This window comes from Rana temporaria, chromosome 2, assembly GCF_905171775.1.
Source record: "Rana temporaria chromosome 2, aRanTem1.1, whole genome shotgun sequence".
Taxonomy (NCBI): Eukaryota; Metazoa; Chordata; class Amphibia; order Anura; family Ranidae; genus Rana; species Rana temporaria.
Window position 1 is genome coordinate 72,157,127 of NC_053490.1, and position 22,976 is coordinate 72,180,102.

General features: G+C 38.9%; 1 protein-coding gene across 1 annotated transcript in view; it reads right to left on the reverse strand.

Annotated features, from left to right (window-relative positions):
• FREM2 (FRAS1 related extracellular matrix 2) overlaps window positions 1-22,976 on the reverse strand; it is a 249,492-nt gene that overhangs the window by 41,763 nt on the left and 184,753 nt on the right. Inside the window, exons 7-16 of the mRNA XM_040340373.1 lie at window positions 21,575-21,724; window positions 17,447-17,656; window positions 16,376-16,573; window positions 15,091-15,255; window positions 14,825-15,007; window positions 9,417-9,547; window positions 5,734-5,892; window positions 3,647-3,950; window positions 2,390-2,521; window positions 264-595 (exon numbers count right to left, since the gene is read on the reverse strand). Coding sequence (XP_040196307.1) covers window positions 264-595; window positions 2,390-2,521; window positions 3,647-3,950; window positions 5,734-5,892; window positions 9,417-9,547; window positions 14,825-15,007; window positions 15,091-15,255; window positions 16,376-16,573; window positions 17,447-17,656; window positions 21,575-21,724 — 1,964 coding nt within the window. The remainder of the gene's footprint in view (window positions 1-263; window positions 596-2,389; window positions 2,522-3,646; window positions 3,951-5,733; window positions 5,893-9,416; window positions 9,548-14,824; window positions 15,008-15,090; window positions 15,256-16,375; window positions 16,574-17,446; window positions 17,657-21,574; window positions 21,725-22,976) is intronic.

Sequence of the window (22,976 nt, forward strand, 5' to 3'; positions counted from 1 at the left end):
GTGACGTCAAGAATTTTGATCGATCAAAAAAATTAAAGATTAATCGGGGAATTAATCTTTAATTTCCCCAGCCCTACTTTTTTTATTTCAATGATTGAACCTGTATTCTGGACTGCACAGAAAGCCCAACACTCAGAAATGAGTCACAAATATTTCATGGTCACTGTCAACTGTGGGTGTTGAGAATTTGTTAAGTGTTAATTTATAAAAAAATGCTGCAGTTAAATATATTGTGTAGAATATTAGGCTATGAAGCAACATACCTGTCCATCAGTTCCGATTGTTCCTCCACATTCCGTCAGTAGTTCAGACATATCATAATAGCTGGAAAACTCCCACAGGCAGGCCTCCAGGTTCAGATTGCGGTAGAAACGCAGTGTATTGGAGCCACGGAGCTGTGTGCTGTACTGGTAAGGAGACGTCTCGCCTATGACATTGGGGTTCTTGGTGGCATCTGTTAAAAACCCATAATTTGTTCTAACTTCATTGAAGTCTAGAAGATTGGAACATTTGTGGTTTCCAACCCGAGTACCATCGGGGCTGAGCGTTAGCTCAAAGTTAGACATTTCTCTTGTTGAAACAACCGGCAACATGCCTAAAATGGAAAAATACACACATAGTAAATAACACATTTTATTAGTGACATTTTCTTGTAAATACATAACTATCGGTTTCAAAGGAGCTTTTATCCTTTAGAAACAAAACCATCAAGCACTAAGTGTATGTCTGTATTCTTCCGTTGTGATGGGAGTTATGCAAAGAAAAGTCATATAAACTGCACAGTGACAACTAGAGAGTGGGTTGTTTAGGTAAAGTCAAATAATTAAACTCTAGATTTATTGTTACTTCTGAATTAGCACAGCAAATCTACACAACTCAAAAAAAAACACTGCCCCAAAGTTTTATTTTAATTGTAAGTCCAGCCATACATTTTTTTTAGGAAGGTTTAAGCTCTGTAGACACAAGTAGAATTTGGTTTTAACTTTCCAATGGAAATTTTTCACTTTGCCATCAACTAATTTCATTCAAAAGTCAACTAATTTAATTTGAAATTTCTTAAAATCTCATCCAGACCTGCTACTTGAATGGAATCCCAGAAGTATTAAACAGGTTTCATTACAACATACACAATTTTTCCTGAATGAAAACCACTTTTATCGTTAAAATTTTGTTCGATCAAAATGTTTTTTCCATCGTGATGCTTCGAATTTTCTCCCTGCTAAAAACGAACATCGATTTGACTTAACTAAACATTAGAAAATGTAAAAAATATAGAATTTTCAGATGCAATTCTACTCATGTGTTAACCACTTGCCACCTGTCCACAGTACATTTACTGCAAGCTTGCGGCACATGCGCACTGACGTGTACCCTGGGGTGCACAACGGTGTGATTCCATGACCACTGTGTCTGGTGGACACACCGAATCACGGTGCTCGGTGACCAATCATAATGATCACATGATTACAATGTAAGCAAAACTGTCATGAAAGTAAGCTTTCTTACTATTGTGATGCTGTGACTGGCCCACAGCTATCACATGGTAACTGGGCCAATTACTGAGCCCTATACCATGTGATTAGCTGTAGCCAATCACAGCATCACAACAGTAAGCTTTAAAGAATGAAAGCCATTCTGATCCCTTGCCCAGAGTAGTACCGTGTCACTATGATTAATAATTATTAGAAATTATTAAAAACAATTTTTTTTAAATGTTTTATTTTTTTTACCTACTGTCACCAGTCAGTATCCCTGATCACTGCCACACCAGTCATATTATAATGCTGTATTGAACTGGTGAAAGTATGTAAACAAATTGTGAAACAAAACACATTTTATTTAATTTCCTTATATTCCAAAAAAACGTGACAAAAAATTACAACTGAATAAAACTTCATCATGTCTCCTACTAAATACATTGGACTGTCTACTTTTTGTCCATTGGGGGGTATTTGTACTGCCCTGGCATTTTAGGGCCTCAATAAATGAGTTGGGCTGTCAGAACATCAAGATTGATCAATTTTCATATATAGATATCTATATATAGATATCTATATGTATATAGATATCTATATATATCTATATATGAAAATGTATCAATCTTGATCATAGTTTGTAGATTCTATAACTTCCACACAGACTAAATAGTGTACACTGATTTGCGTTAATTTGTTTGCAGAATTTTATAACAGAAACTAAGAAAAACATGTTTTTTTCCACGGGTTTTGGTGAAATAACACCAGAAGAAGGCGCTAGTTGAATGAAAACAATGATATAAATGTAATTAGCATACAGTGTTGCATGACCGAGCACTGCCAGTTAAAGTAGCGCAATCTTCCATTTTTTTTTATATTGAACAATTTATGCTGAAACATTATGTATGGCTTACCATCAATGTGAGGCAGAGTAACGGTGACTTTAATGAGATTTGGATGGTCAGGGTCTTCCGGTCCCGTATATCGCATTTTAGCAGAGAATGGTTCTGCTCCCACTGCTCCGGCCACTCTAGGCTGGCAAAGACCTGTGAGGGGAGAAACAACATTCAGAGATCATTTGGCAATACCCGATTGAAACCTAAACTTTCCATAGACCTAATCACTGTCCAATGTTTGCCGACTCAATCTATGCAACATCTCCCTTCCTAACCAATGGCACCACTACGTTTATAGCTGACTCCCTGTTTTTCTCCCATCTCAACTTTTTCAACTCCCTCCTCATTGGCTTACCTTTACATAGCCTATCTAGCCTTCCTTCAGTCCATAATGAATGCTGCTGCCAGACTCATCAACCTTACCAACCGTTCAGTGTCCGCTATCCCTCTGCAGATCCATCCACTGGCTTCTGCTCACCCAAAAAATTAATTCATAATACTAGCAACTTATAAAGCCATCTACAACTTGGCCCCCAGCTACATCTCTAACCTAGTCTCAAACTCCCAACCAAAAAATGATCTTCATTTCCCCCAAGACCTACTGCTCTCTAGCTCCATTGCCACTATCTCCCAAGCTCATACAGGACTTTTCCCAAGCCTATCCCATCCTATGGAACTCCCTACCCCAATCCGTCTGACTCTCTCCTACTCTGTCTACATTTAGACAATCTCTGAAAACCCTTCTCTTCAGAGAAGCCTATCCTACCTTCACCTAACAACTGTACTTATTTTTCTGAATCCCCCAGTTATTATCTTTTGTATCACTTGCCCCCTCTAACCTTTTAGATTGTAAGATTTAACAAGCAGGGCCCTCTGATTCCTCCTGTATTGAATTGTACTGTAACTGTACTGTCTGCCTTCATGTTGTAAACTTTGCGAAAACTGTTGGAGCTATATAAATCCTGTATAATAATATTATTAGTAGACCCCAAACTGCAGTCAAATGGGTGAAAACTATAAGCATATTATATTTGTAGGTGAATTCACAATAACATTGAATGAATTAGTATGTCCGTGCATGCAGCAAACACACATACTTGTCCTGAGGAAACAATAACAATTATTCCATAGATCTAACCAATTTAAATAATTTTAACCCCCAAGAATGATCTTTTGAGATCCGATTAGGCCCAGAGATATAGGAGTCATTGTCCCAGAAACAATCATCTTGCTAGTCTATGTACAAAAAATATACAGAATTGCAACATAACTCACCATCATCCGTGCTTATTGTCACAATGGTACTCAGAAGTTCCAGACCTTCATGTCCTTCTGAGTTAACTGCACGCGCCGCACACTGCACCCGAGAACCGGCATGGAAATATATAGAATCCAGAGTGATCATTTTTGAGGATGTGAAGAATGTGTCAAAGTCCACCTCTCTCATAGGACTGGTCACTCCATCCAGACCCTTGGGGGCACTGACCAACCAGCGGTAACGGGTCAGCGTGTCATTGATATTTTCACTGGTGCATATAGAGCCAGTTTTATCATAGTCTGAATATTTAGGATTGCAAGCCTGTAAGAAAGAGAACGTGTTCAAAGACACAAAAGAAAATAATGCACCAAAACAGCACCTAGGTCCCTACATGTGGCTCACTTTCCGCAGTAACAAAGAGACCTTATAAAAACAATCCCAGTTACTAAAATAATCATCCCAAAATACGCTTTCTGCAGTTTTTAAAAGCGGTCACAGTCACGTGTGTCACTGTGTGACCAGCAGTGAGGCATTAGTACATGCTGTGACATGCTGTATTTCCTTTAGCTCTGTAAGTACCTGTCTATTATTTTAAATAGATTGTTTGGCAGCTTTACACCCTCCATGAGTGCGGATGTGGCTTGATCCTTGGAATCACTGAAACTGGAAGTTGGTGTCCTACTCTTGCCATTGATGAATGTCTGGAGGTCTGTTTTTTTCATGCCTGTCTGATCTATGTGGTGGGGATCTTTCATATTTGGTAAGAGGCCAACCTTATATTTGGTGAAGGGCAGGGTTGTCTCTTCAAGATACATTCATGGCGTCAATGGATAGTTGAATGAGGAGAGGGGCGGGGCAAACCATGGCTCCAAGTCTGAATGGATACACGGACCTGCAGCTTGGCTCAGGTGCCCCCAAAACAAGCTGCTTGCTGTGGGGGCACTCAACAGGAGGGAGGGGCCAGGATCTCCAGCCAGGGACGCAAGTAGAAGAGGATCTGGGCTGCCCTGTGCAAAACCACTGCACAGAGCATGCAAATATAACATGTTTGTTATTTTAATAGAAAAAAAAAACGAGACTTTACAATCACTTTAGGACCTTACGCATGGCTATCTATTGCAATAAAACATACTTGAGGATATCTACTGCAGTTCCAGCTTTTCTTGTTGTGGGTCATGTCATTAGTGCCTGGGGCTGTAGCCTGTTTTTGCTGGTGTCAGCTCTCTATTGCACTGCTGAAGAGGGGTAGGGCTGTTATTGAAGCTATGGCTGTTGGAGCAACCTACCTCTTTCTCAGCAGTGACAATGCTGAGCCACTGGGGAGGAGACGCACAGCTGTAGAAGTGGGATTGCTGTTGGGAGTTGGATAATCCCTGGGACCAATAGCACTCTGCTAATTGGCTCTTGACTACTTCTGATCATGAATTACAAAGGCAGGCCCCATGTATACTTGTCCCTCATATTAAGATTGATGAAAAGAGTTGACTACTCCAGAAGTTAAGGAAAAAGAAGGGACGCGTGTGGGCAGATCTCTGACCCAGAATAACAGATAGGGATAGTTTGGCCTGCTCTTGTTCATACTGTGCATTGGCTATTAGTTTTGTCCATATTGTGCACCAATATTTTCCAACATGACAGAAAATACCAGTGTTCAGTCAGAAGCCCCTCAAATGCTCAAGTTTGTTATTGTCTGATTGCTACAATCGCTGCTCAGATCATACACATAACTACCGCATGCAGTGAAGGTTGGGGGAAGTTCTGCAAATCCAGTGAATGTGCCAGGTATTTCTTGATACTTTATAAATATCCCCAGAGGACTGGTTGTGAGATTATAAATATGCCATACCTTTAAATAGAACGTATTTAGAAAGATTTCATCTAGTTGGAACGGCCTATCTCAGTACAGGACAAAAGCAGGTCAGGATCTGCACTTAAATTTGCTAGAATCTTACAGTGTATATTATTGTCCTAGAAGAATATTTCTTGCAAACTCCCAACTTGTATCTTGTTTAATGCAGGAATGCAAAAACTATTATCTGCTTTATTGGAAAATTTACACCATTTGTTGTTTCAGACTCCTGTAAATGTCCTACATAATACTTACTGTAATGCAGGCAACAGGATACCCAGATACAGGGTTGGGGTTGTCTTTGGCTCTAGAGGTGTCATCATATATAAAAAGAGAAACAACCTGGGGAACTGAGGGGAACGTCACGTCTGCCATGCTGTTCATTTCCTCGATGTAAACAATGGCTTTAGCCATCTAAAAATGTTAAATATCACACAACATTAGGATAGGGAAGGCACCCACAGACATTATATCACTTTAATTAAAGATACAAACAAGTGCTTAGCTTGCACCGCGTGAATGGTCTACAAATGATCATACTATACCTTAAGTCTATGTCCAACCATGTACAGTAAAACCTTGGTTTGCGAGCATAATTTGTTCCAGAAACAGGTTTGTAATCCAAAGCACTTGTATATCAAAGCATTTTTTTACAGGGTATAAAAGAGAAGAGATGCACCTCTAAGTGTAACAATAAGTTGCTAAGTGTTGTACCTTCATTAAATGTAACCATATTGCTACACTTAGAGGATCCTCTCTTCTTTTTTATACTCAGTTGTGACATGACGCTACTCTTATATCAAGACATCGCTTGTATATCAAGGAAAAATGTATTAAAACATTTTGCTTGTCTTAAAAAACGCTCTCATACCAAGTTACTCACAAACCAAGGTTTTACTGTATTTGTTTTGGAAAGGGTTGGAATAGGCTAAAATCATAAAGAAGAAGGTTTACTTATAATAAATATACATAAATATATATAATTTTCTCTGTGTGAAGATGACTCTAGGCCCTGAAAGTTAAAGATCAAAGATCATCCGAAGTCAGACAGCTGCTGCTCTGCCAACTGCTTGAGCTCATGATGATAACACACGCTGTGTCCTTGATGTATATAAAAGTGTCACATTACTTAGCGCTGTAGTTAAAATTCACTCATGACTCTTCAGTCATCGTAAGTAGAAAGTAAATAGAAATATTTAAAACCTGCAGAATTATAATATTGAAAGAACTGCTCAGATTCTTGCAAAAACCTAAGAGTGACCTTTTTTCTCTAAAGCACAACCTCAATCTAAAGAAAAGTCAACTGGCAATGTTGCATTTCACGAATGCCTGCCTATATGTGTATCTCAGCCGTGTTCAAACGAGACGAAAAATAAAAATAATGAAACTGATTAGGGAATGGACTCATCGCAAGTGCTTGGTGAATCAGGCACGTCCGATGAAAAATCTACGATACTTTACGCCGCCGCGATTCTACGTGAATCTGGCCCATAGTCTCTATTAATGACTTTTAACTTGTGTCTGCCTTTCCTTTCACTGGTAATAAGCAGTGCAAATAGTAATGGCAAAGAATGGCATTTCAAAATAATTGGGCAAAAGCTGCAAACAACATTGTTTCACACACACACACACACACATATATGCGTATACAGTATATATATATATATATATATATATATATATATATATATATATATATATATATATATATATATATATATATATATATATTTATTTATGTGTTGTGCTCATCATTTCTGTTATAAAGTATAATACAGAAAAAGGAAAGTAATAATGTTTAGTGTTGCTCACGAATATTCGTATTGCGAATATTCGGCTCGAATATGGCATATTCGAGTATTCGCGAATATCTCGAATTTCGCGGTCAATATTCGCTATTCCGAATATTCGGATTTTTTCAATTTTATTTTTAGAACAGATCACATCCTAGTGATCTCCATCGACGTCTAAAAGTATTGCTGGTATGATTAGAGACCTTGGGCCGAGTAGCTGAAGCGATCATTTTATATTGCCGAATATTCGCAATGCGAATATTCGGCAATAGGAATATTGCGCGATTATTTTCTCCGCCCTTCTTTTGCATCAGAGCCAATCAGAGTTCTCCTACCACAGTTGTCGAAATTCCGCAATAAATATCGCATTCGCATTTTGCGAAATTTCGATAAAATATCACGAATATTCTGAGCCAATCAAAAGGGCTCCTACCGCAGTTGTCGAAATTCCGCAATAAATATCGCATTCGCATTTTGCGAAATTTCGATAAAATATCACGAATATTCTGAGCCAATCAGAGTGCTCCTACCGCAGTTGTCGAAATTCCGCAATAAATATCGCATTCGCATTTTGCGAAATTTCGATAAAATATCACGAATATTCTGAGCCAATCAGAGGGCTCCTACCGCAGTTGTCGAAATTCAGCAATAAATATCGCATTCGCATTTTGCGAAATTTCGATAAAATATCACGAATATTCTGAGCCAATCAGAGTGCTCCTACCGCAGTTGTCGAAATTTCGCAATTATTTTCGCATTCGCAATAGCGAAATTTCGCAAACATTTCATTTCGATAAAATATCACGAATATTCGAATTTAGCGAATATTTCTCGAATATTCGGCTATATATTCGTGATATATCGCGAAATCGAATATGGCGTATTCTGCTCAACACTAATAATGTTTGTGTATGGCCCATGGCCCTGCTGAATGACCTAAACAGTTGTCATGTAAAAAACTATTCCATTAATTGTTGGAGATGAGTATTTTTCTTATGTTCATGAGTAATCTATACCTATTTTAAAAGTAGAACTTACTCACTTTTTCCATTCATTAATGCTCCTTCTCAAACCCTTTAGGAATTTGTAAAAAAAAAAAATTGTGGAGGGATCCTATTTTCAGCAGAGTACAGCCAGAACTTTAGCCTTTCTGTCTTCGGCCCCTTTTACACGGGCGGACCGTTCAGGTCCTCCATTCAGTTTTTTTGGCGGACCTGAACGGCTGTTCCATGCTTCTCTATGGAACGTCGGATGTCCGCTGACGATCCGCTAAAATCAGACGGATGGCGATACGTCGCCATCTGTCCATGGCGGATCGGATAGGGTGAGATCTGATGAAAACGGACATGCTGTCCGTTTTCTTCCGATCTCTCCATAGGAGACAGCAACGCTCGACAAGTCCCTCCCCGCTCAGTGAACAGAGAGGGACCTGTCATCCAGCGGAGATCAACGGAGAGATCTCCCACTGAGCTGGCAGACCACTGCAAGCGGATCCGCCCCGTATGGAAGGGACCTTACATCTAGGTCAGAATGATGTCCCCCCGCTCCATGTCAGGGATCCCAGGATTCTTTGGGGCTGTTTTTAACCCACTGCCCATGCACAGTGCAGTGTCATCAAGCTGCTAGGACTTGGAAGAGACAGAAGAGCTCCCGATGATGTCACAAAGATGGCATACTCTTTAAAATTTAAATGATCTTGGACTATTTTATCTGGTTTTAGCCTGGCGCTCCTATCCATATTTCTACGGTTTGAACTACTGTTGGGTGCTCATCGAGTGAAGCTTTGCTGTGTGAGAGCTGCCTCGCCAGAGCTATTGAACTTCTAAAGGTTCCCAGCACCTCCTTGAGTATGTTGTTCTGGAGGCCTGACATTGTGGCAGCTTTCAGCCAGCGGATGAGTTTCAGGACAGTGCTGGATTTGCTGGGCGGGTGAGAAGATTTTTTCAATTCACCCCAGCAGAACAGGCAAGAAAGGGTTAATAAAATTAACCCAAGGGGGACAAAAATTCCTCTTTAATGATTTTTCAATATGAAATATTTAAAAATATATGCAATATGTGTGGTAGTGTCTAATTACTAACTATTTACATAAACACAGACTGAGCATCAGCAACGAAAAGACATCTATTAATAGGGAATAAATACCTGAATTTCCGCAACCATGTTTTCATCTGGTTTCAAATGTATAGTAAAGGCTTCCCTCATCTCTCTAACTCCATCATACAGCACTTCAATCTCCACAATGTGCTGGGTTTCACCTTCCTTAAACTCAATTTCTAAAAATAAATTAATAAAATAAAAACTCAATCACAGACTACAAAAATTACAGACAATTGCAACTAACCTAAAAAAAATCAGTTAAACAATATAAGAAGACCTCCTTCCTATAAGTGTTAATTTTATTTTAGTTAGAGGGTCAAATGTAGATATGTGCATTCCCGTTCGTACGAATGTTATTTTCGTACGAAAATGTTAATTTTCGTACCCGCAGAATAATGTGTACATACGAAAAAAGGAAAGCACCAAAATACGAAAGCGACGGAATTACGAATGAGCCGCATAACGAACAACCGCAAATACGAACGAACGATCCGACGAAAATACGACAAAACGAAAACGGCAAAAGAACGAAAATTACATCTTTAACAAAAGACTTGCATTCTGTATTTTGTTTGAATCCTTGTTCTGTTCGTATTTTGATTTTCAGTCGTATGTTCATTGTTCATATGACATCTAACAAAAGATTTTCATTCTGTATTTTGTTTGAATCCTTTTTCTGTTCGTATGTTCATATGACATCTATAACTAGAGATTTGCATTCTGTATTCTGAATTCCTTTTTTCTGTTCGTAATTTCGTTTCAAAATACAGAATGCAAATCTTTTGTTATAGATGTAATTTTCGTTTTTTTGAATGGGCAGTGAGTGTAGTTAGTTAGTGAAGCAGCTTCTCTTTTGTGCTGAGTACAGTAGTACAGTAAAGCCAAATAAACTTTTCTGTAGATTTTCGTCTGAAGGGAGATCAGTTGGCCAGACTTTTGAACCTGGAACCCAAAAATGGTTTTCTGATGGAGTTTAAAAACGAACAAACGTTCGGTAAAACGATCGTTTTTATGTTTGTTGTTAAAAAAGTCTGACCAAGTGTATGGGGCTTAACAATAGTTAATATGGATGAGCCGCGTGTTGAAAGTGCCGCGAATCCCGCGATATATTTACGAAAGTACAAAATGACGAAAATTCATGAAAATTATTGTCTAACAAGTAACGAACATGAATTAAACAGAATAACGAACCATCCCGCATGTACGAAAATAAAACGGTAACCAAAATACGAAACGATCGGAATACGAAAAAATCACGTCGTACGAAAAAACAAACGGGAACGAACAGGAAAACGGGCGTCTTACGAAAAACGAACGGAAACGAACCTACGGAACGATACGAAACGGAACAAAAAAAAAAGTTTTTTTTTTTCTGTGCACATGTCTAGTCAAATGTGTATTTCTAACATTTCCTTCCCCATTACTCCCCACCCAAGATCATTGAAAGTGGAACTCCAGCCAAAAGCTTTTTGTTTCAAGTAAAAATAAGAAACATTTAGATCCTCCATAAGGTTTATGTTGCTGCTTTTGTTCCCAATGGGCATATTTCTCCCTACTCTCTCCCTAATGACACAATGAAAAGTAAACACTTGGGTGATTGGAGAGGAGCACCTAAAAAGTCTAACTTGATGATTTTTTATAGTTTATTAAAGATAAAGGTATGGAAGTAGAGCCAAAGCATTTTGGGGGAATTGCCTCCCTCTTCTTTAGGGCAAGTATATCCTGGAGAATGGGTAAACTGCAGTATGCCAGCATTGTGGAGCAGACATAGCAACAGTTGCTGTCTCTGCTCCGGCATACTGCAGAGCGACTGATCGAATATATTTAATGCCCTCAGAGTCTAACCACTCTCCAAGAAATACAGCCCTGAAGAAGGGGGGAGGCAATTCCCCTGAAACATGTTGGCTCCACTTGTATACTTGTGTCTTTAATAAACTAGAAGGAATCATCAAGTGAGAAACTTTTTTTGGACATCCGGCGCTCCTCTCCAATCACCCAAGTGTTCCCTGTGGCAATGCCCCTATTGTCGTTAGCAGAAAGGTAGCAGCCTACCACCTACAATTAGGATATAACCCACTGAAAGCAATTTCCTCTATAGCCTTCACACCGTAAACTGCCGCTAGGCAGCCTCCAGCAGCACCAGTCAAGTGCTGTTTTCCACCCAAACTTGATACCCACAACAAAAAGTGAGAGGAAATCCCCCCAAAGTGAAGATAAAACCCACAGGTGACCCCATTGAGAGATATACTATTACAGAAACAATTGTAAATTGTTGTGGGATTTGTCCTCACTTTCCGTTCTGCTGAAAGCGCCATCAGGACAGGAAGTCAGGGCAAATTTTCACAAAAGTGACACAGAAAGCAGTAAAAGCTTGACAATAATTGCAATTCTTTTCCACTGGACTATAAAAAAAAAAGTGTATTGGCTGGATGTCCACCATACACTATTTTTGTTTGAGGGCTTTAATGCAAAATGTATAAATAGTTGCATTTATTTCATAATATAATAAAAAAAGAGTCAAATGAATAAACAGAAACCTATTCCCTAATGTGGTTTAGCTTATATGCTTTGTAAAGTTCTTACTAGCTCTTTAGTGGGAGTGCAAACACAACAAGGATCCTAAACCTCTATCAGTATGATTATGTGTAAATATTGGGATTTCCTACAAAGAAATCCCTACTTCAAGAATGACTTCACAAGGTCGGAAAGGCTTTGTTTGGACAAGCTCCTACACAATAGGATATTCAATTTCTGACTTACGTCAGGCCTTTGACCATGGTCAAAGAGAAAAATGCTACATCTAGCCTCGTGTTTTCCTTCTAAATGCTGACATTTAATGTTTTAAAATAAATTCCATTTACATGTTATACTTAGGAATACAAACGTTTTTTTTTTCCTCTTTTCTCCTAGTATTTAGGAACTGCTTTAAGACAAACTACAAATACTCTTTGATATTGCATTATTTACATTTTTTAATTCATGCTAACTTATTTAAAATAATTCCCTCCTAAAACTATGCTGGATCAGCAATATTACTTAGTTACTATAAATATAAAGTAATTAAAATGCATAAACAATCAGTATGGTGTAAATGCTATCACAATAAGTTGAAGTATTAAATGCCATCAAACTAATTAATAAAAAATAAGAAAAAATGATAATATTAAAAATACACTAAATTTAGAAGTAATAATAATTGTAAGTTAGGGACCTTAGATTGTAAGCTTCTTGAGGGCAGGGACTGATGTAAATGTATAATATATATATAAAGTGCTGCATAATTTAACAACACTACATAAGTACCTGAAATAATAAATATTAAAGGGGTTGTAAAGGTTCGTTTTTTTTATTTTCTAAATAGGTTCCTTTAAGCTAGTGCATTGTTGGTTTAGCAACATTTTCCTTTGATTTCCCTTCTAAATGTTTTTTTTCTCTGTCTGAATTTCTCACTTCCTGTTCCTCCTCAGTAAGCTTTTCTGGCTAACAACTCAGAACAACTCAGCAGATGATGGGGGCAAGCTTACTGAGGAGAAACCAGAAGTGAGATATTCAGACAAAGAAAAAAACATTTAGAAGGGAAATGGAAGGAAAAGGTTAGTGAAACAACAATGCACTAGCCTAAATGAACCTATTTAGAAAATAAAAAACAAACCTTTACAACCCCTTTAACCCCTTAACGCCCACCGCACGACTATTTACGTCCGCACAATGGCACGGACAGGCAGAAGGACATATGCCTTTCCGCGGGTCGGGGGTCCGATCGGGACCCCCCCCGCTGCGTGCGGATTCCCTCGGGGAGCGATTCGGGACGACGGCGCGGCTATTTGTTTATAGCCGCTCCGTCGCGATCGCTCCCCGGAGCTGAAGAACGGGGAGAGCCATATGTAAACACGGCTTCCCCGTGCTTCACTGTGGCGGTGCATCGATCGTGTCATCCCCTTTATAGGGGAGACACAATCGATGATGTCAGACCTACAGCCACACCCCCCTACTGTTGTAAACACACACTAGGTGAAGCCTAAAACGTTCAGCGCCCCCTGTGGTTAACTCCCAAACTGCAACTGTCATTTTCACAATAAAGAATGCAATTTAAATGCATTTTTTGCTGTGAAAATGACAATGGTCCCAAAAATGTGTCAAAATTGTCCGAAGTGTCCGCCATAATGTCGCAGTCATGAAAAAAATCGCTGATCACCGCCATTAGTAGTAAAACATTTTTTTTTTTTATAAAAATGCAATAAAAATATCCCCTATTTTGTAAACGCTATAAATTTTGCGCAAACCAATCCATAAACGCTTATTGCGATTTTTTTTACCAAAAATAGGTAGAAGAATACGTATCGGCCTAAACTGAGGAAAAAAATTAATGTTATATATGTTTTTGGGGGATATTTATTACAGCAAAAAGTAAAAAATATTGCATTTTTTTCAAAATTGTCGCTCTATTTTTGTTTATAGAGCAAAAAATAGAAAAAAGGAGGTGATCAAATACCACCAAAAGAAAGCTCTATTTGTGGGGAAAAAAGGACGTCAATTTTGTTTGGGAGCCACGTCGCACGAGCGCGCAATTGTCTGTTAAAGCGACGCAGTGCCGAATTGTAAAAACACCTTTGGGCATTTAGCAGCATATAGGTCCGGGGCTTAAGTGGTTAATAATAAGTAATATTTTGCCCAGCTCAGGTAATTACGATTATCACTGGGTGCAGAACATGGCTACTGGGATGGGCAAGCATGGTGCTGTACACAGCTTCCCGAAAACATTACAGTACTTTGCCTCAGTAACTTCTCTCAAGAGCCCTTAGTCTTGATGTCAAAGTATCTTCTTGAACGAATGTCAGTTTGGAAGAGTGGGCAAGCCTAAACAGACTGCATTTGCATGCAGACTTCCCAAAGTAATGCCCACCAATGCAATGAAATTGGGTGGCCCACAGACCGTTCGACCTGGGAACTTTTTACAGCTAGAAGATGCTGGAAGTCCTCCAGCCAAGAAATAAGGCAGGCTCCATCTGACCTGCTGGAGCTTATATTGCACACTGCGAGTGTACAGTGAAATCAGAGTAAGCAATTTCAATATAGGGGAGAAGCCTGCACAACTGTGCAAGACTGAAATTAAGGCTGGAGTTTGACTTTAAGATACCTAGGCTATTTCTTTGCAATATTAAATGTACTCATTGTCTAGTAAACACATAACTGGGTTAAATGATGTCTTTAAATACCTGCTTGGAATTCCGCATTAAATCAAAAAGAAAAATATTGAAAATACGTCACCAAACAGATCAGAATTGTTCCTTACGTTTCTGTTTTGCATTCCTGAACTATCTGCGTATTGTTACCATACCACATGCATTCACTTGTTGTATCATGAGATCAATAAGCTCATCTTGGACAAATACCAACATGTTGCTATGTGGGTGAGGAATTGATCAGCAGTCTATAAACAGAATGGAGTGTACCTTCTGACACGGGGTTGTAATCTTCTCCAGAGGTAGCAGAGCCATCCTTTGTGTGAACACGCACAATGGAGACCTTTGAAGTGTCTCCTAGACGAACAACTGGAATTTTTACAACTACGATTTGTCCGGGTTCCTTTGGCTCACTCACACTAAACTTGGTGTCTCCAAACTTTATGATTGCCTCTGAAAAATAAAACTTTCATGAGTTAACCTAGCTATTATCTGCATTCTTAAAGTACCATTTTATGAGTGCCTTATGGGCTTACTGTCTGCGTCATCTTTAATCTTTATCAAAGTCTCGTTGAGTTCTCCAATGGACGCTCCAAAGGGGGAATCGCTTTTTGGAGTGCCAAGGACCAGTCGCAGCTCTTCCTCCTCTTCGTGAATTGAATCGTCCACAAGCACAACAGTGCAAGGCCGTTCTGTTTCTCCTATACAAATTCAAAATTATAAACAGTTTTAGCACAAGCATGGTGTGTGTTTTCTATCTAAATATATGTTTATAATACTGGAGATAAAATAACTTTTGGTCATACACCAAGCAGTATCATCTACTCTTACCCAGCTTTCACTCAAAAGTTATTTAAGTCTAGGTGACCCATATTTTGCCATTTCAGCATGAATCAATTAACTAGATCGTAACGCTATGGCTAATTTGCATGCCTTCGTTATATATAAATATGGGACATACAAAAAACACATATGGCAGAAGCATCTAAATTAAACTATTTACTATTGGGTGGGTGGATCCTTCAGTATAAAACATTAGCATCAGTCTGGGGTGGCTGATGCTTCTAAGATATAAGGGGTATTACTATGTTATCTTGTTTTGGACCCAACACTTTAGGCCTCGTACACACGGCCGAGGAACTCGACGTGCCAAACACATAGAGTTCCTCGGCCAGTTCAGTCCTGGAGCCGCCGAGGACCTCGGCGGGCCGAGTTCTCCCATAGAACAACGAGGAAATAGAGAACATGTTCTCTATTTCCTCGCCGAGGTCCTCGTCGGCTTCCTCGGCCGAAAGTGTACACACGGCCGGGTTTCTCGGCAGAATTCAGCCAGAAACTCGGTCGGAAGCTGAATTCTGCCGAGGAAACTGGTCGTGTGTACGGGGCCTTAGACTATAGTTATACTATATGTATGCTAGGTGATATAGGGTTTGATTTACTAAAGGCAAATACACTGTTCACTTTGAAAGGGAAGTTGTACTTTACAAGGGAATATTAGAGTGGTAGTTATTGAGATGAAGGTTTGTTAACACCAAACAAATTAAAAATGTATTTTTATTAATTTGCTTGCACATGATGCAAAGTAAAACTCCTGGCCATTTACTAGGTTCTAAAGAAAATTCCCTTGCAAAGTGCGAATTTATTTACAAAATGAACAGCCTAATTGTCTTTGGTAAATCAGTCCAATCGTTTATAAAATCTATGGTTTTTGCACTATGCATAAAATAAGGAATCAAATATTTGACCTTTGAAGGTATGCTTTCATGTTAAAAGATCTAAATGAAGCCTCATATTCTCTCTGGATACCAATATACACAATACCTGGAAGGAAGGTGATGATTGAGCTATCTGTGTTTGGTCGCTCTTCAAAGTCCATCATCACTTGAGCAGATCCTTGTCGGGTATAACAACGTACTGTAGACTTATAACTGACATCCCCACTTCTGTAGACCATGGCTGTGATCTTCCCATCCTTTTCCTTGCCCATGTACATTGGTTCTCTGAACTGCACTTTTGGTACTACAAAGAAGAAACATTGTTTACCTTTTGTAAATCTCATATAGAAGCCTGTAATGTTTTTGATTATGGTTCATATACTATATGGCCATATATTTGTGGAACCCTGATAATCGCATGTGAGCCTCTTAAAATACATACACAATATTGGAATAATGTATAATGTAAAATTATCATTGTTTACGCAAGTTTTTAGTGTTGTTTTATACCTATATACTGAATAAATTCCTATGCTGTTTAAAGGATTGGCTTGGCACTTCTCCTCCTTGAGCTTCTTTAAACATCCTGTGTCTGTGGGAAATTGTACCCATTCAACTAAGACAGCATTTGTGAAGTCAGGTACTGATGTTGGACAAGAAGTCCTTGCTCAAAGTCGGTGTTCCTAAGAAAACTTGTTGAACCATGTGTTTACTGATTTGGCTTTGTGAACAGAGCCACAGTCATTCTGGAACAAAAAAGGGACATCCCCAGACTGTTGCCAAAGGTTGGAAGCACACAACTGTCTACAACTTCTTTGTTGGCTGCAGCATTAATGGTAGTCTTCATTGGAGACACCAAATTTAACCGATTGGAGGCCAGTCAACATGCTTTTGGCCATATAGCATGTATTCCATGTCAGAGAGCTACCCTTATCTATGATGCCACATAAAAAAGTGCTATCATTAGGGCTAAAGTAGTGACAACTTTAATCTGACTGGTTGCTTTAGGTATCATAGTGTATTTAACTGATTCAGGATTTTTAGGTTTTCAAGAGACCGCTTGTTCTTAGATAATTATATAAGGCTGAAAATGTGTAAAGTTGTAGCTGGGTAAAAATACATTTTGGAATTGATGATATTAATATAATATAAATATAAAATAAATAGAATCACTTACAGTCAGAGACTGTATCATTGATGAACACTGTAGCTTTGCTGGGTTCCCCAAGAACAGCATTCATTGGCATACGCAGAACAAGCTCAAACTTCTCGATTCCCTCCAGTACTGGCTGTCCCAAGTCATCCAGAATAACCACACGGAATGTCTGCATGTTGACACCTGGTGCAAAATCTAGATTCCGACTGATACCTACATAGTCAATGCCAGCTAAAAAAACAACAAAAAAAGGTCATCATTGTAATGGTATATTGTCCAACTGTGTGAAAATTATTAAATATAATACATAAAAAAAAATTATGAAAACATTTACAGAAAAAAGGAAAGTTTGACCAAATGTGTACTCAAAACGTTTTTCTATAATATAGTGAACATCTAGAAATTGCAATTAAGCCTAAGCAGTGCCAGTACAAATGTACCTTTGCCTTGAATTCCTTCAGGAAAATACCATTGCACTTCCTGGTATGTGAGTGACCCTAAGCAGTTTTGAGCATACAGTCCAATAGCTGTATATCTACTGTTTGAGATCTAAGGCACTGCTGCCTGTGACTGCTCATTATAAGAGGGGCAGCCCAGACAAGAGGAAGCAAAGCCCTGCTCATCTACATGAATGGTCAAGATTCAGGGAGCCCACAGGCACTACTGGTGATTACTTTTACTGGACACAGATTCCCCAATTTAGGGCTTCTTTAAAGTCAAGCACACCCAAAACAGAATCTACCATTGATTCGGGCATCTGAAAGTGAAACTGGATGTGCGGATCCATGGGTATGTTTTCATACCCAGTACATGTAACCGGATACATTAAAAACATAAGCAAGCATGAAGAACATAGCAGTGGTTTTCTGTTCTGTTATTTTTTGGCCATGCATCAGTTTATTGTTCATATAAACCTACAGATCCTGATCCAGATGATTACATGCATTTATATAAATGTATAAATGTTCTATAAACAAATATTAATGCAAAAAAACTAGTGTAAATGTGGCCTAAAACACTGAGTTAATCCACTTAAAGGATAAGTTCCCTTTTAGTAACACGTTACATTACACCCATATTCAGGGTGTAACATGTAACATACTAAAGCCTAATCAGTTACCAGATTTTTTTTGTCAAACCTTTATTGAACAAGGTTAGAGGTTGATTGGCTACCATGCACAGCTGCACCAGATTTTGTACTCTGCAGTTTTAGTAAATCAACCCCAATGTGCTTTGAGCAAGTGAAGTGCACAAGTATTGGCACAAATAAATCAGCAGTAATAAAAATAGAAACACATACGTTAACAAACAGAAAATGAACCAGGACACATAAAAGTCAGGGGGTCACCCCGGTACACATGTAAAGGGTAAAGGCCAGGTAAGGTATGCAGTCACCTCCAGCCGAAAATTCTCTTGAAGTGGATATTTTGCTTTAGAAAGTCAGGGTATTTGCACTCTTACCACTTTCTCCTCAGTTGGCTAGAGTAGGATTGAGTATGCCCCCATCAGTAGAAAATGTGTAACGGGTGGGCACAGTGTTAGAGTGAGGTAAAAGGAGCTAGGTCACCTTGCTAATTTCTGTATTACTACAAAAAAGACAAGGGGGTATAAAGAATACAGAGGAATGGAGGGGGGAGAAAAAAAGGGGGGGGACTCTCTTCTACCTTTTGAAACCTTAGCCTCCAAAGCGTGTATTGTATAGTAGGGAAATGGTACAAGAGCCATAGGGTAGGTCCTAAAACTGGTATGCCTCCATACAGCTAACACTGCCCCTCAAGGTCCACTGCTTCAGAGTTTTCAGTGGGCTTTGGCCGTCATGACAGACCGATATGTTGGAGTCGTGCATTTTTTAAAAATAAACCCATGTAATGATGTACCAAGACCAGGAACTCACAACTACTAATTAGATTTCATATTACTGTAACCATCCACTTTGTAAAAAAGTTCAGGTCTGAGCATGTAGGCCCTTTATGATCTAGAGCGGTTGACTGGGGACAAAGAGAAGGCAAATTTATTAAATACTTTCTTCAGCTCTGTGTATACAAAGTATACAAAGGACCATGGGGAGCACATGTCCATAATGGGGCTGGTAGTGACACAGCCCCAAATGATGCACAATGGCTCAAAAGTGATATGGTCCAGAAATATTTAGACAGAATAAAGGTGGATAAGGCACCTGGACCAGATGACATCCACCCACGGATCCTAAAAGAATTGAGCTCTGTCATTTCAAGGCCATTGTTTCTAATATTTAGGGACTTGTCAATGACTGGAATGGTACCACTGGATTGGCGCAGGGTCAATGTGGTGCCCATATTTAAAAAGGGATCAAAGTCTTTACCAAGTAACTATAGACCTGAAAGTTTAACTTCTATAGTTGGGAAGATACTGGAGAGTTTAATAAAAGAACATATAGACGAGTTCTTGCTTGAAGCAAATATTTTAAGCAACAGACAACATGGATTCAAGTAAACCCTTAGGTAGAATAGGGGTGGCTGTTGACGCTGTATACTTGAAAGCGTGACACAGTTCCTCACATGCGGCTCATGTGTAAGGTAAAGTCTACAGGCGTGCAAAGATAAATTTGTAAATGGATAGAAAATTGGCAAGGCCAGTAGCTTTAAGCACTTGTCTACAGGGCACTTTCACCCCCTTCCTGCCCGAGCCATTTTTCAGCTTTCAGCGCTGTCACACTTTGAATGACAATTGCGTGGTCATGCAAAGCTGTACCCAAATGAAATGTATTTTATTTCTTCCACACAAATAGAGCTTTCTTTTGGTGGTATTTGATCACCTCTGCGGTTTTTATTTATTGTGCTATAAACAAAAGAACAGGGACAGGTTTGAAAAAAAACACAATTTTTTTAAACTTTTTGCTATAATAAATATCCGTTTTTTTTTTAATAATTTTTTTTCTCAGGTTAGGGCGATACGTATTCTTCTACATATTTTTGGTAAAAAAAAAATCGCAATAAGCGTATATTGATTGGTTTGCGCAAAAGTTATAGGGTCTACAAAATAGGGGATAGATTTATAGCATTTTTAATATTATTATTTTTTTTTACTAGTAATGGCGGCGATCAGCAATTTTTATCATGACTGCGATATTGCGGCGGACACATCGGACACTTTTGACACATTTTTGGGACCATTCCCATTTATTACTGTATAAATGTGACTGTCAGGGAAGGGGTTAACACTAAGGGGCGATCAAGGGGTTAATGTATTCCCTAAGGAGTGATTCTTACTGTTGGGGGAGGGGACTGATGGTTGTCCCTATGTATAAGGGACACACCATGGGTCCCCTCTCCCTGACACGACGTGGATCTGTGCGTTTACATACACAGATCCACAGTCCTGCTCAGCTACTGGGCAATCGCGGGTGCCCGCACGCGCATCCGGTGCCCAGTGATGTGGCGGGCACGCACGAGCCCTAGTGCCTTTAAAGGGCACAACGTCATATGACGTCCACCCAGAACAATAGGGCCTGCCTCCGCGTTGGATAAGTGGTTAAACAATGCCTGGATTCTTTCCTAAATGTAGAATGCCTGGATACTTACGCTGCGCGTACATGGCAAGCAAGACACCCAAAACCAATTTATAAGATCTGGAATCACTTTATCCACCCTACTAGTCCATAATAGTAAAATCAGATAGTTCCATGCATACAAGGTAATGTTTACCTCTGAATTTTGACACAGAACCATTTACATTTTAATGTAAAAAGGAAAGATTCAATGTTTCATTAAAACTGTAGTGAATCCCCTTCATTGCAGTTTTATCAGAAACCAACTGTGTTGGCTTGTGCCAACTCTAAAGAGTATGTATATATAAATATGAGAGGATTATCTCAACACACTTACAGAAACTGATGAGTAAGTGGTTAAACAATGCCTGGATTCTTTCCTAAATATAGAATGCCTGGAAAACTTACTTTTTTTTGGGGGGGAGGTAAGAGCACCTCTTTAAATTTCTATACGATTTCTATAAATCCATATGATATTTGTCAAATAGGTAGATATTTTTCTAATACTGAGTAGATAGATAGATAGATAGATAGATAGATAGATAGATAGATAGATAGATAGATAGATAGATAGATAGATAGATAGATAGATAGATAGATAAATATAACTCTATAATGCTCACCAACTGCTGACACTGGTTCTGTCTTCTGTGAGCGCACAGTGACTGTGGCGGTTTTTGACAGATCAGTACCTGTCCGCCAAACACGCACTTCAATGTATCCCGCACTCTCATCCACATACAATTCCACATCACCAAAGTAGAAAGCAGGTTCTAAAAAAAAAAAAAGCAGAATTTGATCAAATAAACAAATTTATAATTGCCACTGTATTCATATTTGTATTACTAAATGAATGGAAATAAAAGAGTCTGAATAATATTCGGCTAAAGCAGACAATAGATTGATCCCTCCTTGCACATCTGTAACTCTTCGGCCTCATACACACGACCGAGTTACTCGTCGGGCGAAACACATCATTTTCCTTGTCGAGTTCCTTGTTAGGCTTGTCGAGGAACTCGACAAGCTTGCTTTGCATACACACTGTCAAGACAAAATCTCCTTTTTCTCAAACGCGGTGACTACAACACATAGGAAGGCAGGGGAAGTTCAATTCCACTTGCACAACTCTTGGGGCTGCTTTTGCTAATCTTATGTGTTTGCGTGTTAAATAAAAGTCTGGTAAGAGACGATTTGCACTTTTCAGTCTGTTACAGCCTTAAAAATATGTTATCTCCATTACAAATGCTACTTTTACTCCCGTCTCATACTTTATTCTGAGCAAGCGCAGGTTTCTTAGCATACAGACATTCGAGTTTCTCGTCGGAAACCAGCCCGACGAGGAACTCGACGAGCCAATTTGAGACTCCCGTCGAGGAAAAAGAGAACTTGCTCTCTTTTTGGCTCGTCGAGTTCCTCGACAGTTTCCTCGATGAAAAACGTACACACGACCAGTTTCTTCGCAAAAAAAGCTCTCCCACCGAGTTTCTTGATGGATTCTGCCGAGGAAACTGGTCTTGTGTATGAGGCCTTCCACTATCTCTAAGCATATGATGGTTTGTTCATACTACAAGTGCCTGGTTGCATTGTTCAAGGCAAAAAAAAAAACACATGAGAAAACACATTCTATTTGGTCTTGCCAGTTTATGACGCTGACTTTTCTGACTTTTGCATTTATTCATAGTAGTTAAATCTATATTTATATAATATATTATATATTTAAATATACATACGTTTTCTTTTTCTAATGTATACAAATGTATTGATTTTTTTTAGTCAACAGGAATTCTTGGCTCCTTTCTCCATGTTTACAGGCTCTCATTAGCTCCTTTAATGAGTAAAAGTCTATTGTATACACCTTGCAGAGGTTCATTTTCCAGGGTTGAAGGGAATCAGAGTGAATCAAACAGCTATCAGCTAATGCCATGGTGTCTCTTTAACCCACAGTGCTCTGAGCTGCTTTAAATGGGTTTAGTAGGGAATTTAGATTATATGCTACCTACAGACAAAAACTAATGTGAATGATCT